Raw genomic sequence first — 22914 nt, 5'->3', positions numbered from 1 at the left:
TTAACCACTGTGCCACCAGCGAAGTCCCTGGGCTCTTATCTTGTTCTTTTATTTGTCCGTCCTTGTGCTAATACTATCTTAATTACTATGACTTTATAACTCGTTAGCTGGTGGACAAGTCCCTTCATTCAAAATTGTCTTGGATCCTGTAAATATTTTTTCCACATAAATGTGAAAAATATTAGGATAGCAACCTCAGCAGAAATACATACCTTATTTTTGAAAGTCACCAGCAATTCTACACTGGAAATATGAAAAACATTAACTGAATAAGTGGGTAACTGAATAAACTTAACACTCAACTACAAGGTTATATAGGATTAAGAGTTATATAGTATTTGTTATACCTTAATGTTATTTCACAGTTTCTCGGGGAAAATATCTAAGGACTTTTGAGTTTTTGATACACGAACTTTCCCCTATACTTTTTTGGTCAGGACAAGAACTGAAAAAGGGAAATAATCTTGAATAATCTTGAATCCAGAATGAACAATTCTTGCTAGATAGATTTTCCCACACATAAAAAGAAAGTTCTGTAACTTTCCGAGAAATTGTAACTTGAACTAAATACTGAACTACTATCAAAACTCATGTGCATATTTGGAAGTTTTTAGTCATTGGGAGTCCTGGCATTTCTTTTCTCTGTATCACAAACTGTTACAAATACTTTCTTTTTACTATTCACACTGGAACAGAAGCCCTCCTGTTCTGTGACTGACTGGCAGACAGAAATGACAGGGACAGGAAATGGGAAATGGTTCAGGGTCTTGGAATTCCCCTGGCTGCCTAATTAAGTGGCTTGTTATTTGGAAGTTTTTGAAATATTTGCCCCCTGGAGTTCCCCCGAGAGAAGAAAGCATCTGATTTCATTGACAAAGAGTGTCTTTACAGAACACAAACTAAAAAATTCTCTCGCTGCAATACAGCAAATATTTACTGCACGCCACTGTGTTCACCGCATTTGGGGGGGGAGGGGAGGGGCGGGGGGGGGGAGGGGCGGGGCACAACGTCCCTGACGAGGAAAACCATGATTTTGTATTTACAATTTTTCTATCAGTTAACTATTTAAACATGTCATTGATACAGAGCTCCTTTGTGTTTCGTGTACGATTTATATAACACACGTATATGAATGTATACATCCCATTCTAATCACATTCAGGGAAAAAGAAAAGGGAGTGAAACCTGGCCTGAAACACCGTTCCGATTGCTAGTGATGAGCCTCTGAAATCAGGACACTTTGGTCAGTGCATTCGCCTCCAGAACAGAAACACAAACGTTTGAAATAAAAGATACCATCATTGATTATAAAAGATACACTCCCCAAAAAATTATAAAGTCGAAACTTCAAAACTAATCCTTTGATGCTGGTCCGCTTTCCAACACTCGGCTTTCTATTTCCACAGCCAGCTGTTTAAGGTTGACAATACGTAGCTGCGGAGAAAAACGGTTGCAACTGTTCGCTTAATCGAAGCCGAAACGCCCCCGGGTTGACTCCACCCCCGACGCGGTCACCCACGCCTAGGGGAGGCTCCACGAGAGGAATCCGGCCGGGGCTGGACCCCAACCGGGTGACGCGTGGGGGACGCGCCCCGCCCGCGCAGGGGCGTTTCCGCAGGGCTCCCCGCGATTCACACTCTACGGCTCACGCTTCGCCACGTTCCCCTCAAGAGAATGTCAGGGACAGCGGGGGGTGGGGGGGAACGTCACAAGCGCTCACGCTACGAGATTAAAGGTCGGATGCCCGGCTCCGCCACCCCCGCGAGCCGACCCACTGCCCACGGGCCAGCGCGCGCTGCGCGACGCTCTCCGTCCGCAGACTCCCCGGCGCCTTCGCGCGGCGTGACGCGGACCCAGCCGGCGCGCTGACGTCACCTTGCGTCGGCGTGGGCCCTGCGCGGGCGGGGGGCCCTCGGGAGCGCTGGAGCCGAGCTGCCCGGCAGCTCCTTCTGTCGGTGTCGCTGCTCTCAGGGCTGTGGAGGCTCCAGGCGGCCGCGCCGTTTCCGCGTTTGCTGCGCCGGCCCTGCGGTGAGTGCAGCGCCTTCCGGGCCCGGGCCGCGCGAGGGGGGTCGGGGCGCGCGGGCCGCGGGGGCTCGCTTCCCAGAGGCTGCAGCTGGGTGAGGGAGGACAGGGCCGGCGCCGTTCGGCCGGGGGTCGCGGTGAGCTCTCTGCCTCTGCTCTCCCCTCTCGCCGAGGCTGTTTAATTCGGAAGCTCCAGCTCAAAGACTTGCGGTCGAAAATAATTTTTTTTATGGACCTGTTTGCAAGTCGGCTCTGGCCGCCGCCCACTTTTCCGGCCCTTGGACTCTGACCAAGATGTTGGTCAAGTTCCTGCAGGGTTTTAAACTTAACCCTCGGTATTCCTTTGTTTAGTATGTTCAAACCGAGGCAGTTCTGGGGCGGCGAGATCTCCTACATCAGATAGTTCCAACCGCGCTCTGCCACTTTACTGGTCTCTTGTGTATTGTGAGAAATAGCTCTGGGAAATGAAGGGGTAAATTGCATAGTTTCTCGTCTTTTCCGTTGCAGTCTCTCTCTTGCCCACAACCCCCAAAGCCACAGTTTGCCTAAAGAGGGCAAATCCACTGTGCAATGCTTGTAGATAAAAATCTGTAAAGATAGGACACCAAGTTCTGGTGTAACGAAAGCATTCGTGCAAGTGGTCACATTCCCAAGGCCAGTGTTTCACAAGCCATTGTATTATGTATTGTTTTCGAGTTGCTTTCTGTGGTTGTTGCTTTAGAATTGTAAGGGCAGGGCTTCCTAGGTGGCGCAGTGGTTAAGAATCCGCCTGCCAATGCAGAGGTCACGGGTTCGATCCCAGCTCCAGGAAGATCCCACATGCCGCGGAGCAACTACGCCCATGTGCCAAAAAAAAAAAAAAAAAAGTGTTTAAAAAAGAATTGTAAGGGCATTGTAGAGTTAAAGAGTTTTATTAATGAGTTTCTGATGCAGTTACTCTAACTGGTCAGTTTTCTTAGTCTTGGAGCGACTTGACATTAAAAAATAACGTTACCGTCTAAGTAACTGATGATGGGTGCGACCTTTTTCACCACTAGTCCCCCTTTGCCTCTAGCAAACTGCCAGAGGTATTATCCTTAAAGTATTAAAAGTTGTCGCCAGAAGAGGGGAGGAGACCAAGGACAAAATATGTTTCTGTGTCCGTCTTCAAAGTTGTGCATTACCAAAATATACTTAATGCTATGGGGAGTATATTGCATTTATTTTGATTAAGAGCTTTTCTAATTAGTTTTGGTGACAAATTGCTGGAATTAAGATGTATTATCTAAAGTATAAATCACTTTTAGAATTCACTGAATAAGTTGAAGAGAATATAAATTGTATTCACAGTGAAAATACAGTTTTTTAAAATAGCTTTTGTTTTTTCTTTTCAGATTTACAGCCCTGAAGAGTCTGCTTTTTCCCTCTCATTTTCCCCCCTGCAGTAATAAATCCCATTATGGAGACCCAGAAACTTTATAAAGGGATATAGCTTGAATTCTGTGGAGTGTAATTTTGTGTATGAATTATACTTTTAAAATATGAAGGGTTTTCAGAAAGAAGGCAGTAGAGTTAATTACTGGTTTATTATGCATGAGCAGTAATTCTGTTGGTAATGCAGTAGCTTAGGCATTTGTGATAACACTAGAACAACAAGCTGCATCTTGATAAATTGATTTACCTTTAGTTACAAAATAAATGATATTATAGATACATAATCCTTAAATGAAACAAGTTATTTAATATTTTTGTAAGAAGTTTATGTTGTGGAAATTTTGTAGTTAACTAGTTTACGGAGAAAATACGTTCGTTTGATCAAGTATAATAAAGTGGTATGCAAAGTTAGGAGGAAAGACAACATAATGATGCTGCAGGAAATGGAAACAAATATAGACAAAGACGGAAGAGTTAGCAGTTTGTAAATTTTAAGCAAAATTCATTTCATTTGACATCATACACAGTATAACAGGTTTAGGGTCAACACTTGTAGGTATTGAGATCCCCAAAAGTTGTTAGCTGAAGCTAGTTTAACCTTCTTAAGTAAATACTATGATGATAAACTGTGTGAAGTTAGCCTTTAGATAATGTGACCATATGAAGACTTTAATTCTTGTTTACCAGAATAAAAGATTTTTTAAAAATATATTAAAGTGCTTGTCAGGAAAGAAGCCTGCATATAGTTTTTTTGTCTTATAGCATAGTCATTAATTGGCTTGATATCCTGGTTTTGTAGCTTGTAACGAAAGCCAAATTAAAGACATTATTTAGGTATTCTATCCTTGTTTAGAAATTTTGGAATATAAACCTCCTTGAAAAATCAAGGAGTTTTAACATATTTTCAGAAGTGTATCAACTTTTTTCAGGCTTTTAGGTTAGTATTACACCAAATAATGAGCAAATAGCACTTGAGTTAATATAATCCCAAAGAGTATTAAATAGTATCTTGGTAATTTAGGAGAGATATTCATCCTACCTGAGTATCAACTTAAGTATAAATCCAGTAAAGAAGCTGTAGTGAATTTTACATAAGTAGGAGCCTATCATTTGATTCTTTTTTATGGTAAAAATCTAATGTGAAGAGAAGAGAAATTTTATGTGAAGGATTTCAGCCATCAAAGAGTAAAATCACTCATGCACAAAACTACCTCCCAAAGACTTGTCCCAGATCCCAAGTATCGAAAAATTAAGAGTATGATGGAAGATAGCACGGTCTTGTCAAATTGGACAATCGGCAACAAACAAAAAATGAAATATGACTTTTCATGTGAACTCTACCGAATGTCTACGTATTCAGCTTTCCCTGCCGGTGTTCCTGTCTCAGAAAGGAGTCTTGCTCGTGCTGGTTTTTATTACACTGGTGTGAATGACAAGGTCAAATGCTTCTGTTGTGGCCTGATGCTGGATAACTGGAAACAAGGAGACAATCCTATTGAAAAGCATAAACAGCTATATCCTAGCTGTACCTTTATTCAGAATCTAGTTTCTGTTACTAGTATGGAATCCACTTCTAAGAATGTTTCTTCTCCAATGAGAAACAGTTTTACACATTCATTATCACCCACTTTGGAACATAGTAGCTCATTCAGTGGTTCTTATTCCAACCTTTCACCAAACCCTGTTAATTCTAGAACAGTTGAAGACTTTTCCCCATTGAGGACTAACCCCTACAGTTATGCCATGAGTACTGAAGAAGCAAGAATTCTTACTTACCAGATGTGGCCATTAACCTTTTTGTCACCATCAGAATTGGCAAGAGCTGGCTTTTATTATATAGGACCTGGAGATAGAGTAGCCTGCTTTGCCTGTGGTGGGACTCTGAATAACTGGGGACCAAAGGATGATGCTATGTCAGAACACCGGAGGCATTTCCCCAACTGTCCATTTTTGGAAAATTCTCTGGAAACGCTGAGGTTTAGCATTTCAAATTTGAGCATGCAGACACATGCAGCTCGACTGAGAACATTTATGTACTGGCCATCTATTGTACCAGTTCAGCCTGAGCAGCTTGCAAGTGCTGGTTTCTATTATGTGGGTAAGAAAATATATAGCTATGCATTTTATCTAGTTCATTTTGATTTATATATTAGGACACATATGTATTCAGTTTTATTCTCGTGTTTTCTTTAGGTCGCAACGATGATGTCAAATGCTTTTGTTGTGATGGTGGCTTAAGGTGTTGGGAATCTGGAGATGACCCATGGGTAGAACATGCCAAGTGGTTTCCAAGGTAATTGTTTTGAAAGATTTCTGCACAAAACTCTGTGCTTAAAAGAAGTAGGCATGCTTGCATGAGTAAGTTTACATTTCAATATAACAAAACTTCTTTATCCCATTAGGGAATTAGCTTTTTAAAAACACCAAATTATAACATTTTGCTACAAAATGTTGTAAAGTGTTCTGTGATTTTTTTCTTTGGTAAGCCATGTATTCAGGATATAATTTAACTTATTCTTTTTTTTTTTTTTAATTTATTTATTTTATTGGCTGTGTTGGGTCTTTTTTGCTGTACACGGGCTTTCTTTAGTTGCGGTGAGTGGGGGCTCCTCATTGCCGTGGCTTCTCTTGTTGTGGAGCATGGGCTCTAGGCGCATGGGCTTCAGTAGTTGCAGCACGTGGGCTCTAAAGCGCAGGCTCAATAGTTGTGGCACATGCGTTTAGTTGCTCCGCGGCATGTGGGATCTTCCTGGAGCAGGGATTGAACCCATGTCCCTGCATTGGCAGGCGGATTCTTAACCACTGCGCCACCTAGGAAGCCCTAATTTAACTTATTCTTGATGACTCACAATTGTGGCCATACATTTCATTTATATGTTCTCCATTTTGCTTTAAAGAAGATTTAAGTATTATAAAAATATGTAAAATAGAACAAAAAGGAGATAAGTTAGGAAAAGGATAAGAAGGAAAAAGGAAAACAAGGAGGGACATTAAATGGATCTGGGAATAGTACAAATATAAAAATGCATGTAATAAAACTGTACAGTCAGTATTAAGTCTAATTATGATTGTAAATTATTTTTTTCTGTACAATTTTATCTTGTGACACGTCACATATCTTCCTTTAATCACTCGGTTTCTACCAGTATGTCCTATTTTTCACTATAGTCTAGAAGGAATTTAGAGGCAGTGCTGTTGGTGGAAATAGAATTAGATATGTTGAGTAGCTATGTGAACTTGGACACATCATGTGACTTCTTTGAGCCTTTCCTTATCTATAAAATGTACATAACATAAAATTTGCCATTTTAACCATTTTTAAATATACAATTCTGTGGCATTAAGTATGTTCACATTATTCCTCATTCATTACCACCATCTATTTCTAGACTTTTTTTTATCTTCCCAAACTGAATCTTGTACTCACTTCTTTAATTCCTCATATCCCTCTCCCCCCAGCCCCTGGCAGCCACCATTCTGCTTTCTGTCTCCACAAATTTGACTCTTCTAGGTACTTTACATAAGTGGAATCATGTGTACATAATGTTGTGACTGGTGAGTGTCTCTCACAATAATGAGGAATCTCTTGAACCTCTTTAATATTCATAATGTATCAAGATAAATTTGGCTTTCTAATTTTAAAAAGTGATAATACATTTTGTTTACTTTAAATTATTTTTGTAGGAAAAAGCACGTTTCGTTGTCAGAATTGTATTTTATTTTTTTATTTTTGGCACCACCACACGGCTTGCCAGGATCTTAGTTCCCAACCAGGGATTGAACCAGGCCGTGGCAGTGAAAGTGTCAAGTCCTAACCACTGGACCTCCAGGAAATTCCCAATTGACAGAATTTTAAATGACTTGATTGTGCTTGGTTCTGTGAGATTGTGTACCTATTTTTTTTTAAAGGAGAATGAGATTTTTTTTTTTTAATTTATTTATTATTTTTTTGGGGGTACACCAAGTTCAATCATCTGTTTTTATACACATATCCCCATATTCCCTCCCTCCCTCGAGTCCCCCCCACCCTCCCTTGAGTCCCCCCCACCCTCCCCATCCCAGTCCTCCAAGGCATCTTCCATCCTCGAGTTGAACTCCCTTTGTTATACAACAGAGAGAATGAGATTTTTTTAAAAAAATTTATTTTTTATTGGCTGTGTTGGGTCTTCATTGCTGGGCATGGGCTTTCTCTAGTTGCAGAGAGTGGGGGCTACTCTTCATTGTGGTGCATGGGCTTCTCAGTGCGGTGGCTTCTCTTGTTGCGGAGCACAGGCTCTAGGCACACGAGGACTTCAGTAGTTGTGGCACTCAGGCTCAGTAGTTGTAGCTTGTGGGCTCTAGAGCACAGGCTCAGTAGTTGTAGCGCATGGGCTTGGTTGCTCTGTGGCATGTGGGATCATCCCAGACCAGGGCTTGAACCTGTGTCCTCTGCATTGGCAGGTGGATTCTTAACCACTGTGCCACCAGGAAAGTCCAAGATTGTGCACATATGATTTGAAATTTAATACTGTATTAAAAAGATAGTAATAGCTTTCCAATTACAGTGTTTCAGTTGCTACATTTTGTGCTTTATAAAACAAAACCAAACAAAGTCTTGGTTTATTTCTGTAATGTGTTTAGTTTTAAATGGTTAGATAAGGGGAAAGGCCAGGGGTGCTTTTTGTAAACAAGAAATTTCAATTGTGGGTGATCTTTAATCTCAGATAAGTGAAAAACCAAAGTGGATAATCGTTATCACTGTATTTTAACACAGTTTATTCATTTATTAAATATCTGTATGCCTACTGGATACTGTTTTTTTTATTTTTCTTTTTTCCCTCTTAATTAACATTTTTAGTAATAATCATTTAAAAGAGGAGATAATAGGGTTTACATTTCTATATACCGAAGGAATTTCCTTTTTTCATCAGTATTGGTATTTACACAACAGTGTGGAATCAAATAAAAAAAATCAAGCCAAAGCCAGACAAAGAAGAACCAAATTAAAGTGAAAGGCAAAAATTGTGGTACTATTACATATGAGGTTGAAAATGAAATTAATGGACAGACAAATGCTGCTTTTGCAGCAGACCAGTAAGACTACTGGGATTCATCTCGATTGAGCATGATTACTCATGACAATAGCAGCACTGTCTGGAGGCAAGAGTCCTAGGAATGGGTAGTTGAAAGTAATCATGGGAAATCAACCAGATGTCATCATGAGGATCTTTTTTCCCTTCTAATATCTTTTTTTTTTAATTGAAATATAGTTGACATACAATATTATGTTAGGTTCAGGTGTACTATATGGTGATTTGGTATTTGCATACATTATAAAATTGTTACCATGATAAGCCTAGTAACCATCTGTCCCCTTACAGAGTTACTGCAGTATTACTGACTGTATTCTTTATGCTATATATTACATCCCCATGGCTTATTTATTTTATACCTGAGATTTATACCTCTTAATCCCTTTCACTTATTTCTATATATATATATTTCTATATATATATATTTCTATATATATATATTTCTATATATATATTTCTCTCTATATATATTTATATATATATTTCTATATATATTTCTATATATATATTTCTATATATATTTCTATATATATATATTTCTATATATATATATTTCTATATATATATATCTCCCTGAATACTATTGTAGATGCTGGGGATATAACAGTGAATAAGACACAAAAATCTCTGTCCTCAGAATTTATTGGAGAAGGGGGAGATACAAGGCAGCCGATGTTCATTATACTTCCTGTCTTTAGTCATTAGAATATAAGTTAGTCAGTTCCAGAATAAAAATACTTTAGAACTATGTTACGATCAAGAGCAATGACAAAGCTGTATTTTCTGTATGATGAACTTGAATCTTGTGCGTGCTTACATGATCTCTACTAACTTTACCCATTTACCAGTTGAAGGATATTTGGGTTGTTTCCAGTTTGGAGCAGTAATGAATAAAGCCACTCTAAACATTAATAAACCTTTGTGAACCTATGTTTTCGTTTTGCTTAGGTAAATATTGGGTTGGCCAAAAAGTTCGTTTGGGTTTGTCTGTTAGATGTAATGGAAAAACCCGAATGATCTTTTTGGCCAACCCAATACTTACAGGTGGGATAGTGGGCTGGATGGCTAGTTTTGTTTACTATTGTAACTTTAGAAGAAACTGCCAAATTGTTTTCTGAAGTGCCTGTACCATTTTAAATTCCCACCAGGACTGTATGATACCTCCAAGTGTTCCAGATTCTTAATGATACATGGTATCATCAGTCTTTTTGATTTTAGCCATTCTAATAGATGTGGTATTTCACTGTGATTTTAGTTAGCATTTCCTTAATGATGAATGATGGTGAGGTTCTTCTTTGCCATCTATGTACAGTTGTCCCTCTGGAGGATTGGTTCCAGGACACTCGAAGGAAGTCCCCTCAAGAAACCAAAATCCACAGATGATCAAGGCCCTCATATGACATAGTACAGTCAGCCCTCTGTATCTGTGGGTTCTTCATCCTCGGAACTGTATTTTCTTTGATGAAAGTTTCTCTTTTAAAGTTTTTTTATTTTTTATTTTTATTTTTTTACTTAAGTTTTGAGAGTTCTTAATATATTCTGGATACAAGTCCTGTATCAGATGTGTTTTGCAGCGTTTCAGTCTGTGGCTTGTCTTTTCATTTTCTTAATAGTGTATTTGATGAGCAGAAGTTTTTAATTTTGATGATGTCAGTTTATCAGTTTTATCTTTTATAAATTGTGCTGTTGGTCTTCAGCTAAGAAATCTTTACCTAACCTAAGGACAAAAAGATTTTCTCCTGTGTTTTCTTCTAGAAGTTATATAGTTTTAGGTTTTGTATTTAGGCATATGATTCATTTTTAGTTTGCTTTTGTGTGTGTATGGACATAGATCAAGGCTTTTTTTTTTGCACATTGTATCGAGTTGTCTAGCACCATTTGTTAAAAAAACCAAAGGGAAGAAACAGATGTTATAGGAACTTCTTGGAGCACCATTGAGAAATTCTAGTAGTTTGAAAGCAAGTATTTGGGAAACACTGTCACATTATGTATCGATGAAAATACTTGATTCTCTGTTTTTTAAGAGAGGGTTTGTGCTTCAAGTATAATGGAAGAGTGGACAGTGGAGGAAGATTAGCAGTTATTTTGTGAAAGATCACATTTTAGGAATACCAAATTACAGTTTCTGAAACTATGTAAAGCCCCCAAAGTAAATTAACAGCATTTTTCAAGCCTTAGTTTGTGCTCCTTTGAGGTCCAAACCCTTTTATTGTTGTTATTGCACTCAAACAGAAAATATCAGAATGCATCAACGCATACTAAGAATTTGTAATGTTTTACAAGAATTTCGTTCCTGTTAGATGTGTATGTATACTAGATTGTGATGTAAAATGTTTGTACTATGGGATGCAATCAAAGACTTTGAAAGCCACCTTTCTAGAATGATCAGATTATACTTTTGGTATAAAGGAATTTTTAAATTTTCCTCTTATGTTTTAGGTGTGAGTTCTTGATACGCATGAAAGGGCAGGAGTTTGTTGATGAGATTCAAGCTAGATATCCTCATCTTCTTGAACAGGTAAATATATTTTTATGATTAGCAACATTGAATTCTCCTAAATAATTACAAAATATGATTAGAAGTGATATTTACATCTCTTTTCTCATTAATTATAGTTACATGTTTTGTGTCCATCTTAATGACACCTTTAAGTTTTATTTTTGTAACTACCATCTTTGTTCAGGGACTTTTGAAAAATGATTGTTTTTTAGTTTTTTGAAAAATCACTCAACCTGCCACTGTACAAATATGTGATGGGGCTGGAGAAGAGTCTTTAGTGTCGCCATCTTTTTGAGAAAAACAAACAAAATAACTTGTTAGGAATTTGGAATCTCTGAGAGCAATTCAGCTGAAATATGACTTTCTCAGTGGAATGAGAAACGATTAATACTTTTTCTTGCTTTCCTGAAACTTAGAGAAATACTTGAATTCTAATTTGGAATTGGGTGAAATTTAAGGAAATGTGTGATGATTAAGGTAAAACACAGCAAAGTTTAAGCATGTAAATTACTTAGTTTTCAAAAGCGTGCGTACAATACTTAAGAGAAACGTATCTTAATGTTTCTATGTTCAGGTTGAGATTTCTGATTTTACCTATTATTTTTTCTTCTGTTTCATAGCTGTTGTCAACTTCAGATACTCCTGGAGATGAAAGTGCTGATCCACCAAGTATGTGTGAAAATATAACAAATATAGGATTTTTTTAAAGAATATTAAGAATGAAAGAATGTAAACAAAGGATTTCTGAGGTCATAGAAGAAAGTGCTAGGAAGTTAACTAAGAAATATTATGTATCTGCTAAGATTCATGACACTTGTAGAGGATTCTTGGAAGTATTCTAATTTTTGTTCTTAAAGTACTGACATTCCAACTGGGGAGACAAGACAAGTGCAAAAGAAAAATAACCATAACAGATACCTCAAGGAAAACCAAATGAGAAGAGCAAATAATAAGCCCTCTAAGGAGGAAAAGTTTGCTGTAAGCTAGCATGTTTGGAAAGGCCCAGTCCGCATGATTTGAGAATTGGGCTAGGTATTAGGTATTTGCCAGGTATGTAGTATTTTAGTGCAAGGACAGGAAACATATCTTCTGGTTATAATTTAATTTTAGCCACATCTGGCATTTAGTGTGTAGTGTTATTCAGGTCTGCTGTTTCCTTATTAACTTTCTGTTTGGATGATGTAGCCAGTGTTGAAAGTGGGGTATTGACATTCCCTACTATTATTGTTTTGCTCTCTAGTTTTCCATTTAGTTATGCTAATATTTGCTTTAAATATTTAGATGCTCCAATGTGTGTTGCATATAAATTTACAGTTCTATGTACTGTTGATGAGTTGATCCCTTTGTCACTGTATATAGTGATCTTCTTTGTCTCTTCTCACTGATTTTGACTGAAAGTCTATATTTTATGTAAATATAGCCACCCATCATTTTTGATTACCATTCACATAGCACACCTTTTATATCTTTTCAGTTTTAGCGTTCCTGTGTCATTAAAGCTAAAGTGATTCTTTTGTAGGCAGCATACTGTTGGATCTTGTGGGTTTTTTTAATCCATTCAGCCATCCTGTGTCTTTTGATTGGAGAATTAAGCCCATTTGCATTTAAAGTAATTATTGATGTTCTAGTTGTTGATATGTAAGGACTTTTTATTATGATTTTATTGTTTTCTGGGTTTTTTTTTTTAGTTCCTTTGTTTCTTTTTCTTTTTTTAAAAATATTTATTTATTTACTTATTTATTTGGCTGCACTGGGTCTTAGTTGTGGCTTGCAGGATCTTTTTTTTAGTTGTGGCATGTGGGATATAGTTCCCTGACCAGGGATTGAACCTGGGCCCCTGCATTGAGAGCACAAAATCCCAGTTCTTTCACTCATTTCTTCCTCTCGCTGTCTTCCTTTCTGATTTATTTTCTATAGTAGTGTGCTTTAATTTCTCTATTATGTTTTCTGTTATTTATTATAGGTTTTTTTTTACCATGAAGCTTACATAAAATATCTTAGATATAATAGTCTATTTTAAGCTCATAACAACTTACCTTCAATCATTTACAAAAACTATAGTTTTACTTCTCCTTACCCCATGTTTTACACAATTAATGTCATACTTTATATCTTTTTATATTCTGCATTCAGTAACAAATTATTGTAGTTATAGTTATTAATATTGTTTTTGTTTTTTATTTTTATGTTTTCTTATATAAATTTTTTTTTCTTTTAACTTTTATTGGAGTATAAGTTAGTTTACAATGTTGTGTTAGTTTCAGGTGAACAGCATAGTGATTCAGTTCTAGATATACACATATTCATTCTTTTTAAGATTCTTGTCCCATATAGGTTATTGTAGAATATTGAGTATAGTTTCCTGTGCTATATAGTAGGTCCTTGTTGATTCTTTATTTTATAGATAGTATTGTGTGTATGTTAATCTCAAGCTCCTAATTTATCCCTCCCCACCACGTTTCCCCTTTGGTAACCATAAGTTTGTTTCTGAAATCTGTGAGTCTGTTTCTGTTTTGTAAATAAGTTCCTTGAATCATTTTTTAAAAAATTAGATTCCACATATGAGTGATATCATACATTTGTCTTTCTCCGTCTGACTTACTTCTCTTAGTATGATAACCTCTAGGTCCATTCATGTTGCTGCAAATGGCATTATTTCATTTTTTATGGCTGAGTAATATTCCACTGTATATATGTACCACATCTTCTTTATTCATTCCTCTGTCAGTGGACATTTGGGTTGCTTCCATGTCTTGGCTGTTGTAAATAATGCTGCAGTGAACTTTGGGGTGCATGTATCTTTTTGAATTATGGTTTTCTCCAGACATATGCCTAGGAGTGCGATTGCTGGATCATATAGTAGTTCTATTTTTAGTTTTTTAAGGAACCTCCTTACTGTTCTCCATAGTGATTATACCAATGTACATTCCCACCAGCAAAGGAGGGTTCCCTTTTCTCCACACCCTCTCCAGCATTTATTGTTTGTAGACTTTGATAATGGCCATTCTGTCCAATGTGAGGTGATACCTCATTGTAGTTTTGATGTACATTTTTCTGATAATTAGTGATGATGAGCATCTTTTCATGTGCTTTTTTGGCCATCACTGTGTCTTCTTTGGAGAAATGTCTATTTAGGTCATCTGTGCATTTTTTGATTGGGTTGTTTGTTTTTTTGACATTGGGCTTCATGAGCTGTTTTTGTATCTTGGAGATTAAGCCCCTTTGGTTGCATCATTTGCAACTATTTTCTCCCATTCTGTGGGTTGTCTTTTTGTTTTGTTTATAGTTTCCTTTGCTGTACAAAATATATTATTGTTTTTTAACTTATGCTAGAGATACAGTATAGGGTGTTCTGAATTTGACTACATATTTACCTTTACCAGTAAGTTTTGTTTCATGTTGTTACTTAGCTTCTCTTCATTTTAACTTGAAGAAATCATTTTAGCATTTCTTGTAAGGCAGGTTAAGTGTTGATGAACTCCCTCAACTTATGCTTGTCTGGAATGTCTTTATCTCTTCTTCATTTCTGAAGGACAGTTTTGCCAGTATTCTCAGTTGGCATTTTTTTTTCTTTTAGAACTTTGATATAATAAGTCATTCTCCCTGGCCTGCAGGTTTCTGCAGAGAAATGTGCTGATAGCCTTAGGGGGTTCCCTTATATGTGATGAGTCATTTTTTTCTTGCTGCTTTCAAAATGCTTTCTTTGTCTTTTTCCTTTTAATATTTTGACTATAATGTGTCTTGGAGTAATCTCTGGGCTGATCTTGCTTGAAGTTCTTTGAGCTTACTGTTTCTGGATATCCATATCTCTCTCAAGATTTGGGAGCTGAAGTTTTCAGCTATTATTTCTTTAAGCTTTCTCCCTTTTTTTCTGTGTTCTGGGATTCCCATGATGTGACTTTTCATTCGCTTGGTGGTGTCCTATAATTCATGGAGGCTCCCTTCACTCTTTTTCATTCTCTTTTCTTTTTGTTCTTAAAACTGGCTAATTTCAAATGACCTCCATTTGAGTTCTCTGATTCTTTCTTTTGTGTGATCAAGTGTGTTGTTGAAGTTCTCTAGTGATTTTTTTCAGTTCTGTCCTTGTATTCTTCAGCTCCAAATTTTTTGTTTGATTCCTTTTTGTGGTTTCTGTTTCTTGGTTAAACTTCTAATTTTGTTCATGCATTGTTATCTTTATTTCATTTAGTTGTTTATCTTCGTTCTCTTGAATTTTTTCTTTAAGGTGACGCTATTGAATTCATTGTCAGGCAAATCATAGATCTTCATTTCTTTGGGGTCACTTCTTGATCTTTATTAGTTTCCTTTGATGGTGTCATATGTGCCTGATTTGTATGATATATGTAGTCTTGCCTTGGTGTCTGCATTTGAAGGAGCAAACACTGCTTCCAGTCTTCATTGACTGGTTTTGGCAGGTAAAGACCATCTGCTGTCAGTCTTGATGGATATGGAGCTGCTTTTGGGTCTGTAGCTTGGACCATGGTCAGGGGTTCAGGTGCTTGGGTACAGGCTAGTCTTCTCAAAATGGCTCTCCTTGGTCTTAAAATACACTGGGTTTCATAATCTTATACCTAAATCCCAGAGTTTCCCACAAAGGCACTTTTGTCCTTGGATGGATTCAAATTGTTGTTGAGTTCAGAATACAAATGGGGGGCATCTTAATCAGTGATCTTGCTGTCATTACTCTCCTGCGTCCTTCTTAAGGTATCTTCCTCACTTGGCTTCCTGGACACCACATTCTTGTTTTTCCCCTATTTCCCTGGTGGATCATGAACAATTTCCTTTGGTGGTTACTCCTTTTTCAAACCTCTAAGTGATGGAGTACCTCTCAGTGTTCAACCCAAATGTTTTTCTCCATTTCCTAAGCTGCAGACTGGCATGTTCAACTACCTGTTTAAATCTCTACCTGTTTAAGTGTCTCAGAGTTAATATGACCAAAGCAAACATTTTCTCCATGCTTCATCCCTCAAGTTTTCTCCTTCTCTTGTCCTCCCATCTCAGTTAATGGCACTCTCTTCTTAAGGTCAAAAGTTGACTTCAGTTAGACATCATCCCTAATTGTGCCTTTTAATTTGTATATTTAATCTGTTAGAAGTCTTTTCATCTCTGCCTTTATAATATGTAGCAAATCTTACTACTTTTCTCTGTCTCTGCTACTGTTAACCTGATCCAAGCTGCCATCACCTTTTGTCATAAAATCCTAACAGGTCTCCCTGATTCTATTTTATCTCATTAAAGTTTATCACAGAGCTGCCAGAATCATCTTTTGAAAAAAACAAAAGGTTTTATCTGTTCCCTACTTAAAACCCTCCTAGAATATTCTGGCAAACTTAGAATAAAATATAACCCCCTCATAGGACTCTACATGATCAAGGCATCACCCTCCTCTCTGACTTTGCACCACCTTTCTATTTCTTGAATATATCAAACTTTTCTCTTGACTTGAGGCTTTTATACTTGCTGTTCTCTTTGCCTGCAAGACTTCTTTCAGATATTCCCATAAGCTCACTCCTTATTATTCAGGTGTTATCTTTTCAGACAGGGTTTCCACATATGTTTGAGCAAGGGAGCACATACACATTGTATATTTATGTTTATTGTAAAACAGTTTTCCAGCAGGTGGCAGTAAAGTGTCTTGAAGAATGATGTCTTTTTATAATTTTCACAGAAGTGCCATATTGGCTATCAAAAATGCTTCTCTGATCACCTTATCCTAATTGTCCTCCTGCTTCCTGTTTGTTTTAATCACCTTATACTGTTTTATTTTCTTCAGAGCATCTGTCACTATCTGAAATTATTATTTTACTTCTTTAATCACATTTTTTACCACATTGTTAGACATATTTTGTGTGAATTAGTCTTCCACTTTACTGTTCTTCCCATCTTTGTTTATTTTATTCCCTGCTTCATCTATCCACCTCCCTAGGTCCTGTCCATCCTTCAAGTCCAAACTCTTATGCCGTTTTTTCCATGAAGTCTTTGTTGATTTCTCCCACTTTTCTAGCTGAATTGAGATAATTTCTCACTTCTAAATTTGTGTAGCATCTCAGTTTCCAAAAATGACTGTACATCAGAATCATTTGAGGAATTTTTAGAATATTCCTATGCCCCATCCTTAGAGAGTCTCTAATTAAGTAGGTCTAGGATGTGCGAAGTGGTGTTTTTAAAAAGTACAGTCTATTTCTACACTCTCATTTGATCTTTATCAGGCTCAAACTTTTGTTGGAGTTATAGGTAATTGGTACATATAGGTCATCTCTCTTAGCAGGATATAATCAGCACTAGAGTAAAGGTTGTATCATAGTCATTATTGTTCTCTATATTTTTATATTTATGGAATTTACACAAATGTATGTCTTTTAAAATAGTTGTTCATTTTGGACCTGGAGAAAGTTCTTCAGACGATGCAGTCATGATGAATACGCCTGTGGTTAAAGCTGCCTTGGAAATGGGCTTTAGTAGAAGCCTGGTAAAGCGGACAGTTCAGAGTAAAATCCTAACAACTGGAGAGAATTACAAAACAGTTAATGATATTGTGTCAGCACTTCTTAATGCTGAAGATGAAAAAAGAGAAGAAGAGAAGGAAAGACAAACTGAAGAAACAGCATCAGGTATTTGGGAATGTTAGTCACCTGCATTACTTCCATCAAGGGCTCATAGGACTGTCTCACATGTTGCAGGACAGTGAGCATCCCCGCCTATCCACCGATTGCTGGTGGCAGCCACCGGTCATTTCCAAACCTCACGTCTCCTTCTTCGCTGTGGGCAGGGTATTACCCTGGTTGAGAACTATTGACTACAGTTTTGGGGGTTTATTTTTTGAATGTTTATTTTTGAAGAAGATCTCTGATTTATGGTAATCAGAGGATTTTAGAATAATTCCTTTCTTGAGCTATATTGCATTTCTTCCTCATATATTAACAAATTTAAACTGTTTTGAAAAAGCAAGATTTTAAAGTTGGTGCCTGTCATTTCTTTTTTTTAAAGTTTCTTCAAATCATATTCTTAACATGGTATTTGGCTGTCTAATCCTTATTTAGTGATCCTTATACAAAAAAATAGAACCCATGATGAAATCTAGGATTTGATGAGAGGCACCTGCCCAATCCAAAGATAGTAGAGACCTGATTTGGGTATTCATCCAGATTATATTAAGCCTCAGATTCCCAAAACAAGTCTTTTGAGTAATCACTCCTTTAACAAATATTAGTTGAGAATGTGCACCTGTGTTATTCATGGTGCTTACTTTCAAGGAGCTTGTAGACTAGCTATGGAAACTCGTATGCAAAAGATAGGGTTAAAGGGCAGGCAGAGGTGAAGGTTGCATATATAGTGTAAATTGGGCTATTTGGGTTGGAAGACACTTTTTCTGTTTAAACTTGTAAGTAATGATAGGAATAGTTTGAGAACCTTATTGTTTGGCCATGTAGCAAAATGTTTCTGATTTCTAGTTGAGACAGATTTTTGTTTAAATCCTGGCTCTGTCAGTTACTAGGTTGGCAGTTAATGTAACCAGACCTCAGTTTTCTTATCTGTAAAATGGGGATGATAACAGTGCAAATTGTATGGAGCAGCTATAGGAATTAAATGAGATGTTACAAGTAAAAGCAGTTTAGCACAGTGCCTAGCACATCAAAAAATTTTTTTAAGTAGATTTGGGAAGTGGGAAGAGCTTCGTGAAAGAAAGGGCCTGAGGAGAGTGAAAAGATTTAAGGATTGCTAATCAGAAATAAAACACAGATTAAATGAAATCACTTTAATAAAACTGGTCACCATAATTTTGTGACTTTCTTGCACTTTGTAAGATTCATAGAATAGTCTTGAATTACAGATGTTTTGTTACTGTTGTTTGTTTTGTTTTGTTTTTGGTCGCACGACATGTGGGATCTTAGTTTTCCAACCAGGGATCGAACCTGTACCCCCTGCAGTGGAAGCGTGGAGTCGTAACCAACTGAATCGCCAATGAAGTCCCTTGAATTTTGGATTTGAAATTGTTTCTTAATAAGCAAACAAGGGACTTCCCTGGTGCAGTGGTTAAGAATCCATGTGCCAATGCAGGGGACACAGATCGGATCCCTGGTCCGGGAAGATCTCACATGCCGAGGAGCAACTAAACTGTGCGCTGCAACTACTGAAGCCTGTGCACTTTAGGGCCCACAGGCTGAGCCCGCCTACTGCAAATATTGAAGCCTGCACGCTTTGAGCTTGTGCTCTGCAACAAGAAAAGTCACAGCAATGAGAAGCCCGTGCACCACAACTAGAGAACGCCTGAGCAGCAACGAAGACCCAACACAGCCAATAAATAAAATAAATAAAATTAAAAAAAAAATACACACACACACACACACACACACACACACACACACGGTAGTGAAGTGTTTAGGAGCATGATATTCATTATATTCAAAGGCTTTATTAATTAAAAAGAAAAATAAGCAAGCAAGTTAAAAAAGGAATAGGGAGGAAGAGTTTAGGATGCTGAGAAGATCATTGAGATGCCTGACCATATCTAGACTAGGATGGGAAGTAAGCAAAGCCAGGAGACAACTCTTGTGTTAGTAGTTGGGAATGACATGGAGATGAAAGAGCAAATTTGTTAGTAGTGAGGTGAATTATTAAGGTAGAATAATCTAAGTTGTGGTCAGAGAAGGGAATTTCACAGTTTTGAGGTGAATAGAGCATTTCACTCTACAAAGAAGTAAAAGGGGAAAGATATGGTCTTTTTTTTTTTTCTAACAGCTTTACAATAGAGTTCTTTTTTATTTCTCATTAAACTTGTAAATGTAGAGGTACTTTTTTTTTTTTTTTTTTTAAGGCTGAAAGCAGGCAAATGTGTTGATTGGGGGCATCAGAAGAGGAACTTTTTGAAAAATAGTATAGGAATTTATGCCTGTATTCCATAAATGTAGGAAATTTAACAGTGGATTTTGTGTGGTTTAAGGTTAAAGGAGAAAACATTGCTTTTTTTAAAAAAGATTAGGCTTAATTCATATGCAGTCTTTTTTTTTTTCAATTTTTCAGAAATTTTATTTATTTAATTTTATTGGCTGTGTTGTGTCTTTGTTGCTGCATGTGGGCTTTCTGTAGTTGCTTAGAGCGGGGGCTACTCTTCTTTGCAGTGAGTGGGTTTCTCATTGCGTGACTTCACTTGTTGCAGAGCATGGGCTCTAGGCATGTGGGCTCAGTAGTTGTGGTTCGAGGGCTCTAGAGTGCAGGCTCACTAGTTGTGGTGCACAGGCTGCATTGCTCCTCAACATGTGGAATCTTCCCAGACCAGGGCTCAAACCCGTGTACCCTGCATTGGCAGGCAGATTTGTAACCACTGCGCCACCAGGTAAGCCCTGTAGTTTTTTTTAATTGTTGTAAACCTAGACATTTATAAGATAATATTGGTGGTTAACTGCGTGCCAGATATTGTGGTAAATACTTCACATGTATCTCATTTAATCCTTACAGCTCTTTGAGAAAGGTACTATTATTATCTACATTTTGCAAATGAAAACTGAGGTGTATGGAGGTTAGGGCACATAGCTAATAAGTGGCTAAGCCAGTGTGGGAACCTAGGTCTGTCGTAACTCTACAGCTCAAATTCTTCAACACTGCTTACTGCTTCTTAAACATGAAGTTGAAGACCTGATTCTACAACTGATTCTTTCTGTGACCTTGGACAGGTCACTCACTCCTCCTGAAAATGAGGAGCAGTCATACCTGCCTTGTTTAATTGATAGGATCTTTTTATCAAATGAGAATTCATATGAAAATTCTTATAAAAGTAAAGTGATACAATGCAAAGAGAAGTAAGTATTAATTACATGGGGGCAAAGTATAGAGGTGGCAAATTTGTAGTGCCCTCTAAAATTCTCTGCTTACTTTCAGCAGTATAAAGCAGGGTTCTAAAATGGGTAAGTATATAGTTAATAAGTTACAAAGACAGAAACTATGTGTATACTATATAATACATAGTTTAGCTAAGTTTAGCCTTAGCTAAATCTCTGAAAGTTTTCCAAGTGACAGACATTAAAGTGCAGACAAGTAATTTTGTCCTTCTTTTTCGAGTTCCTATTTATTTAGTGTCTGAATTGTTCATAGGTTGTTAGTGACTATATGACTATAATTGGATAAGTTTATAATCTAATGGATTTTTTTTCTTTTTTTTTAACATTAAGATGATTTGTCATTAATTCGGAGGAATAGAATGGCTCTCTTTCAACAGTTGACGTGTGTGCTTCCTATCCTGGATAATCTTTTAAAGGCCAATGTAATTAATAAACAGGAACATGATATTATTAAACAAAAAACACAGATACCTTTGCAAGCAAGAGAACTGATTGATACCGTTTTAGTTAAAGGAAATGGTGCTGCCAACATCTTCAAGAACTGTCTTAAAGAAATTGACTCTACATTATATAAGAACTTATTTGGTGAGTTTGTTGGTAAAGTTATTTTGGGAGTTCTTGGGATTATATTCATCTTTGTGTTTGACAGACAAAATGAATCCAATTAGCAAACTATATACATTTAACTTGTTCTAAAAAGTGAAGTCTTTTATTGCCCAAGTAGCATGGCTAAATAATTTTTGATGCTCTATAGCTATAATCTGGGTTTTTCAGTATATAGCAGGTGAAAAATAATAGGTGGTAGATGAAGCAGTCTTGTATTTGGTAGAGTGATTCCTTAAAAAAATTTTTTTTTTAAATTGAGGTGTAGTTGATTTACAATATTAGTTCCAGGTGTGCAACACAGTGATTCAAAATTTTTATAAATTATACTCTGTTTATAGTTATTATAAAATATTGCTTATATTCCCTGTGCTGTACAATATATCCTTGTAGCTTGTTTATTTTATAAATAATAGTTTGTACCTCTTAATCCCCAAACTCCTATTTTCCCCACCACTTCCCTCTGCCCACTGGTAACCACTAGTTTGTTGTCTTTATCTTTTTTGTTGTATTCGCTAGTTTTATTTTTTAAATTCTATGTATAAGTGATAAAATAGAGTATTTGTCTCTCTCTGAGTTATTTCACTAAGCATAATACACTCCAGGTCCATCCATGTTGTTACACATGACAAAATTTCATTTTTTTTAATGGCCAAGTTGTTAGAGTGATGCTTTTTGTATGTTTTTCTTTCCTCAGTGGAAAAGAATATGAAGTATATTCCAACAGAAGATGTTTCAGGTAAAACAAAATTAAGACTTAGGACCAACATGAAATATTACCCTTTCATTTTTTTTAACGGGAGATAAAATAGAAACTGAATTTCACTAAAGTTTCTGTTGTTGTTACTAGGTCTGTCACTAGAAGAACAATTGAGAAGGTTGCAAGAAGAAAGAACATGTAAAGTGTGTATGGACAAAGAAGTTTCTATTGTGTTCATTCCTTGTGGTCATCTGGTAGTATGTCAGGAATGTGCCCCTTCTCTAAGAAAATGCCCTATTTGCAGGGGTATAATTAAGGGTACTGTTCGTACATTTCTCTCATAAAAATAGATTATATATTGCCTGTATATAAAAGTCTTTAAAATATTGTTTGAACATGTGAAGCTATCTGAAGTAAAAAGGGAATTATTGGTTCTTTAATTAGTAAAATTTTTCTTCTACTCTGTTTTCTTTGGTACTAGTAATCTTGTTCCCAAAAAAATAGTATCATATATAATATTCAGTTTAACCTCTGTTTATATGAAAGGTAAGATTTATGTTTGGTTGGGCCATATTAGTGTACATGTGTGAACACAGGAGAAGTTAAAGGAGCAGTCTTAATGCTATTATGTATCCTTTTAAGAGTGACTAGATTTGGTATTCTTTCTGAAAGCTTTGAGTACTACTTTAGAGTGTAGCTGAAAAGAACTGGAAACCAGGAATTCTGGAGTTTATCACAGTTATATTGCCAAATTCTCATTGTTGATGT

The 22914-nt window shown here is 36.8% G+C and overlaps 1 protein-coding gene across 1 annotated transcript; it reads left to right on the top strand.

Annotated features, from left to right (window-relative positions):
* Positions 1–1617: 1617 nt before the first annotated feature.
* BIRC2 (baculoviral IAP repeat containing 2) lies at positions 1618–22589 on the top strand. The gene is made up of 9 exons (XM_057749590.1): positions 1618–2028; positions 3396–5533; positions 5629–5728; positions 10947–11025; positions 11628–11676; positions 17376–17618; positions 21174–21428; positions 22144–22185; positions 22297–22589. Exons 2-9 carry the CDS (start codon positions 4633–4635, stop codon positions 22488–22490), a joined length of 1863 nt encoding a protein of 620 aa, XP_057605573.1. The 5' UTR covers positions 1618–2028; positions 3396–4632; the 3' UTR covers positions 22491–22589.
* Positions 22590–22914: the final 325 nt, after the last annotated feature.

Source organism: Hippopotamus amphibius, chromosome 9 (genome assembly GCF_030028045.1).
Source record: "Hippopotamus amphibius kiboko isolate mHipAmp2 chromosome 9, mHipAmp2.hap2, whole genome shotgun sequence".
Lineage (NCBI taxonomy): Eukaryota > Metazoa > Chordata > Mammalia > Artiodactyla > Hippopotamidae > Hippopotamus > Hippopotamus amphibius.
This window is presented reverse-complemented; position numbering and strand designations above follow the sequence as displayed.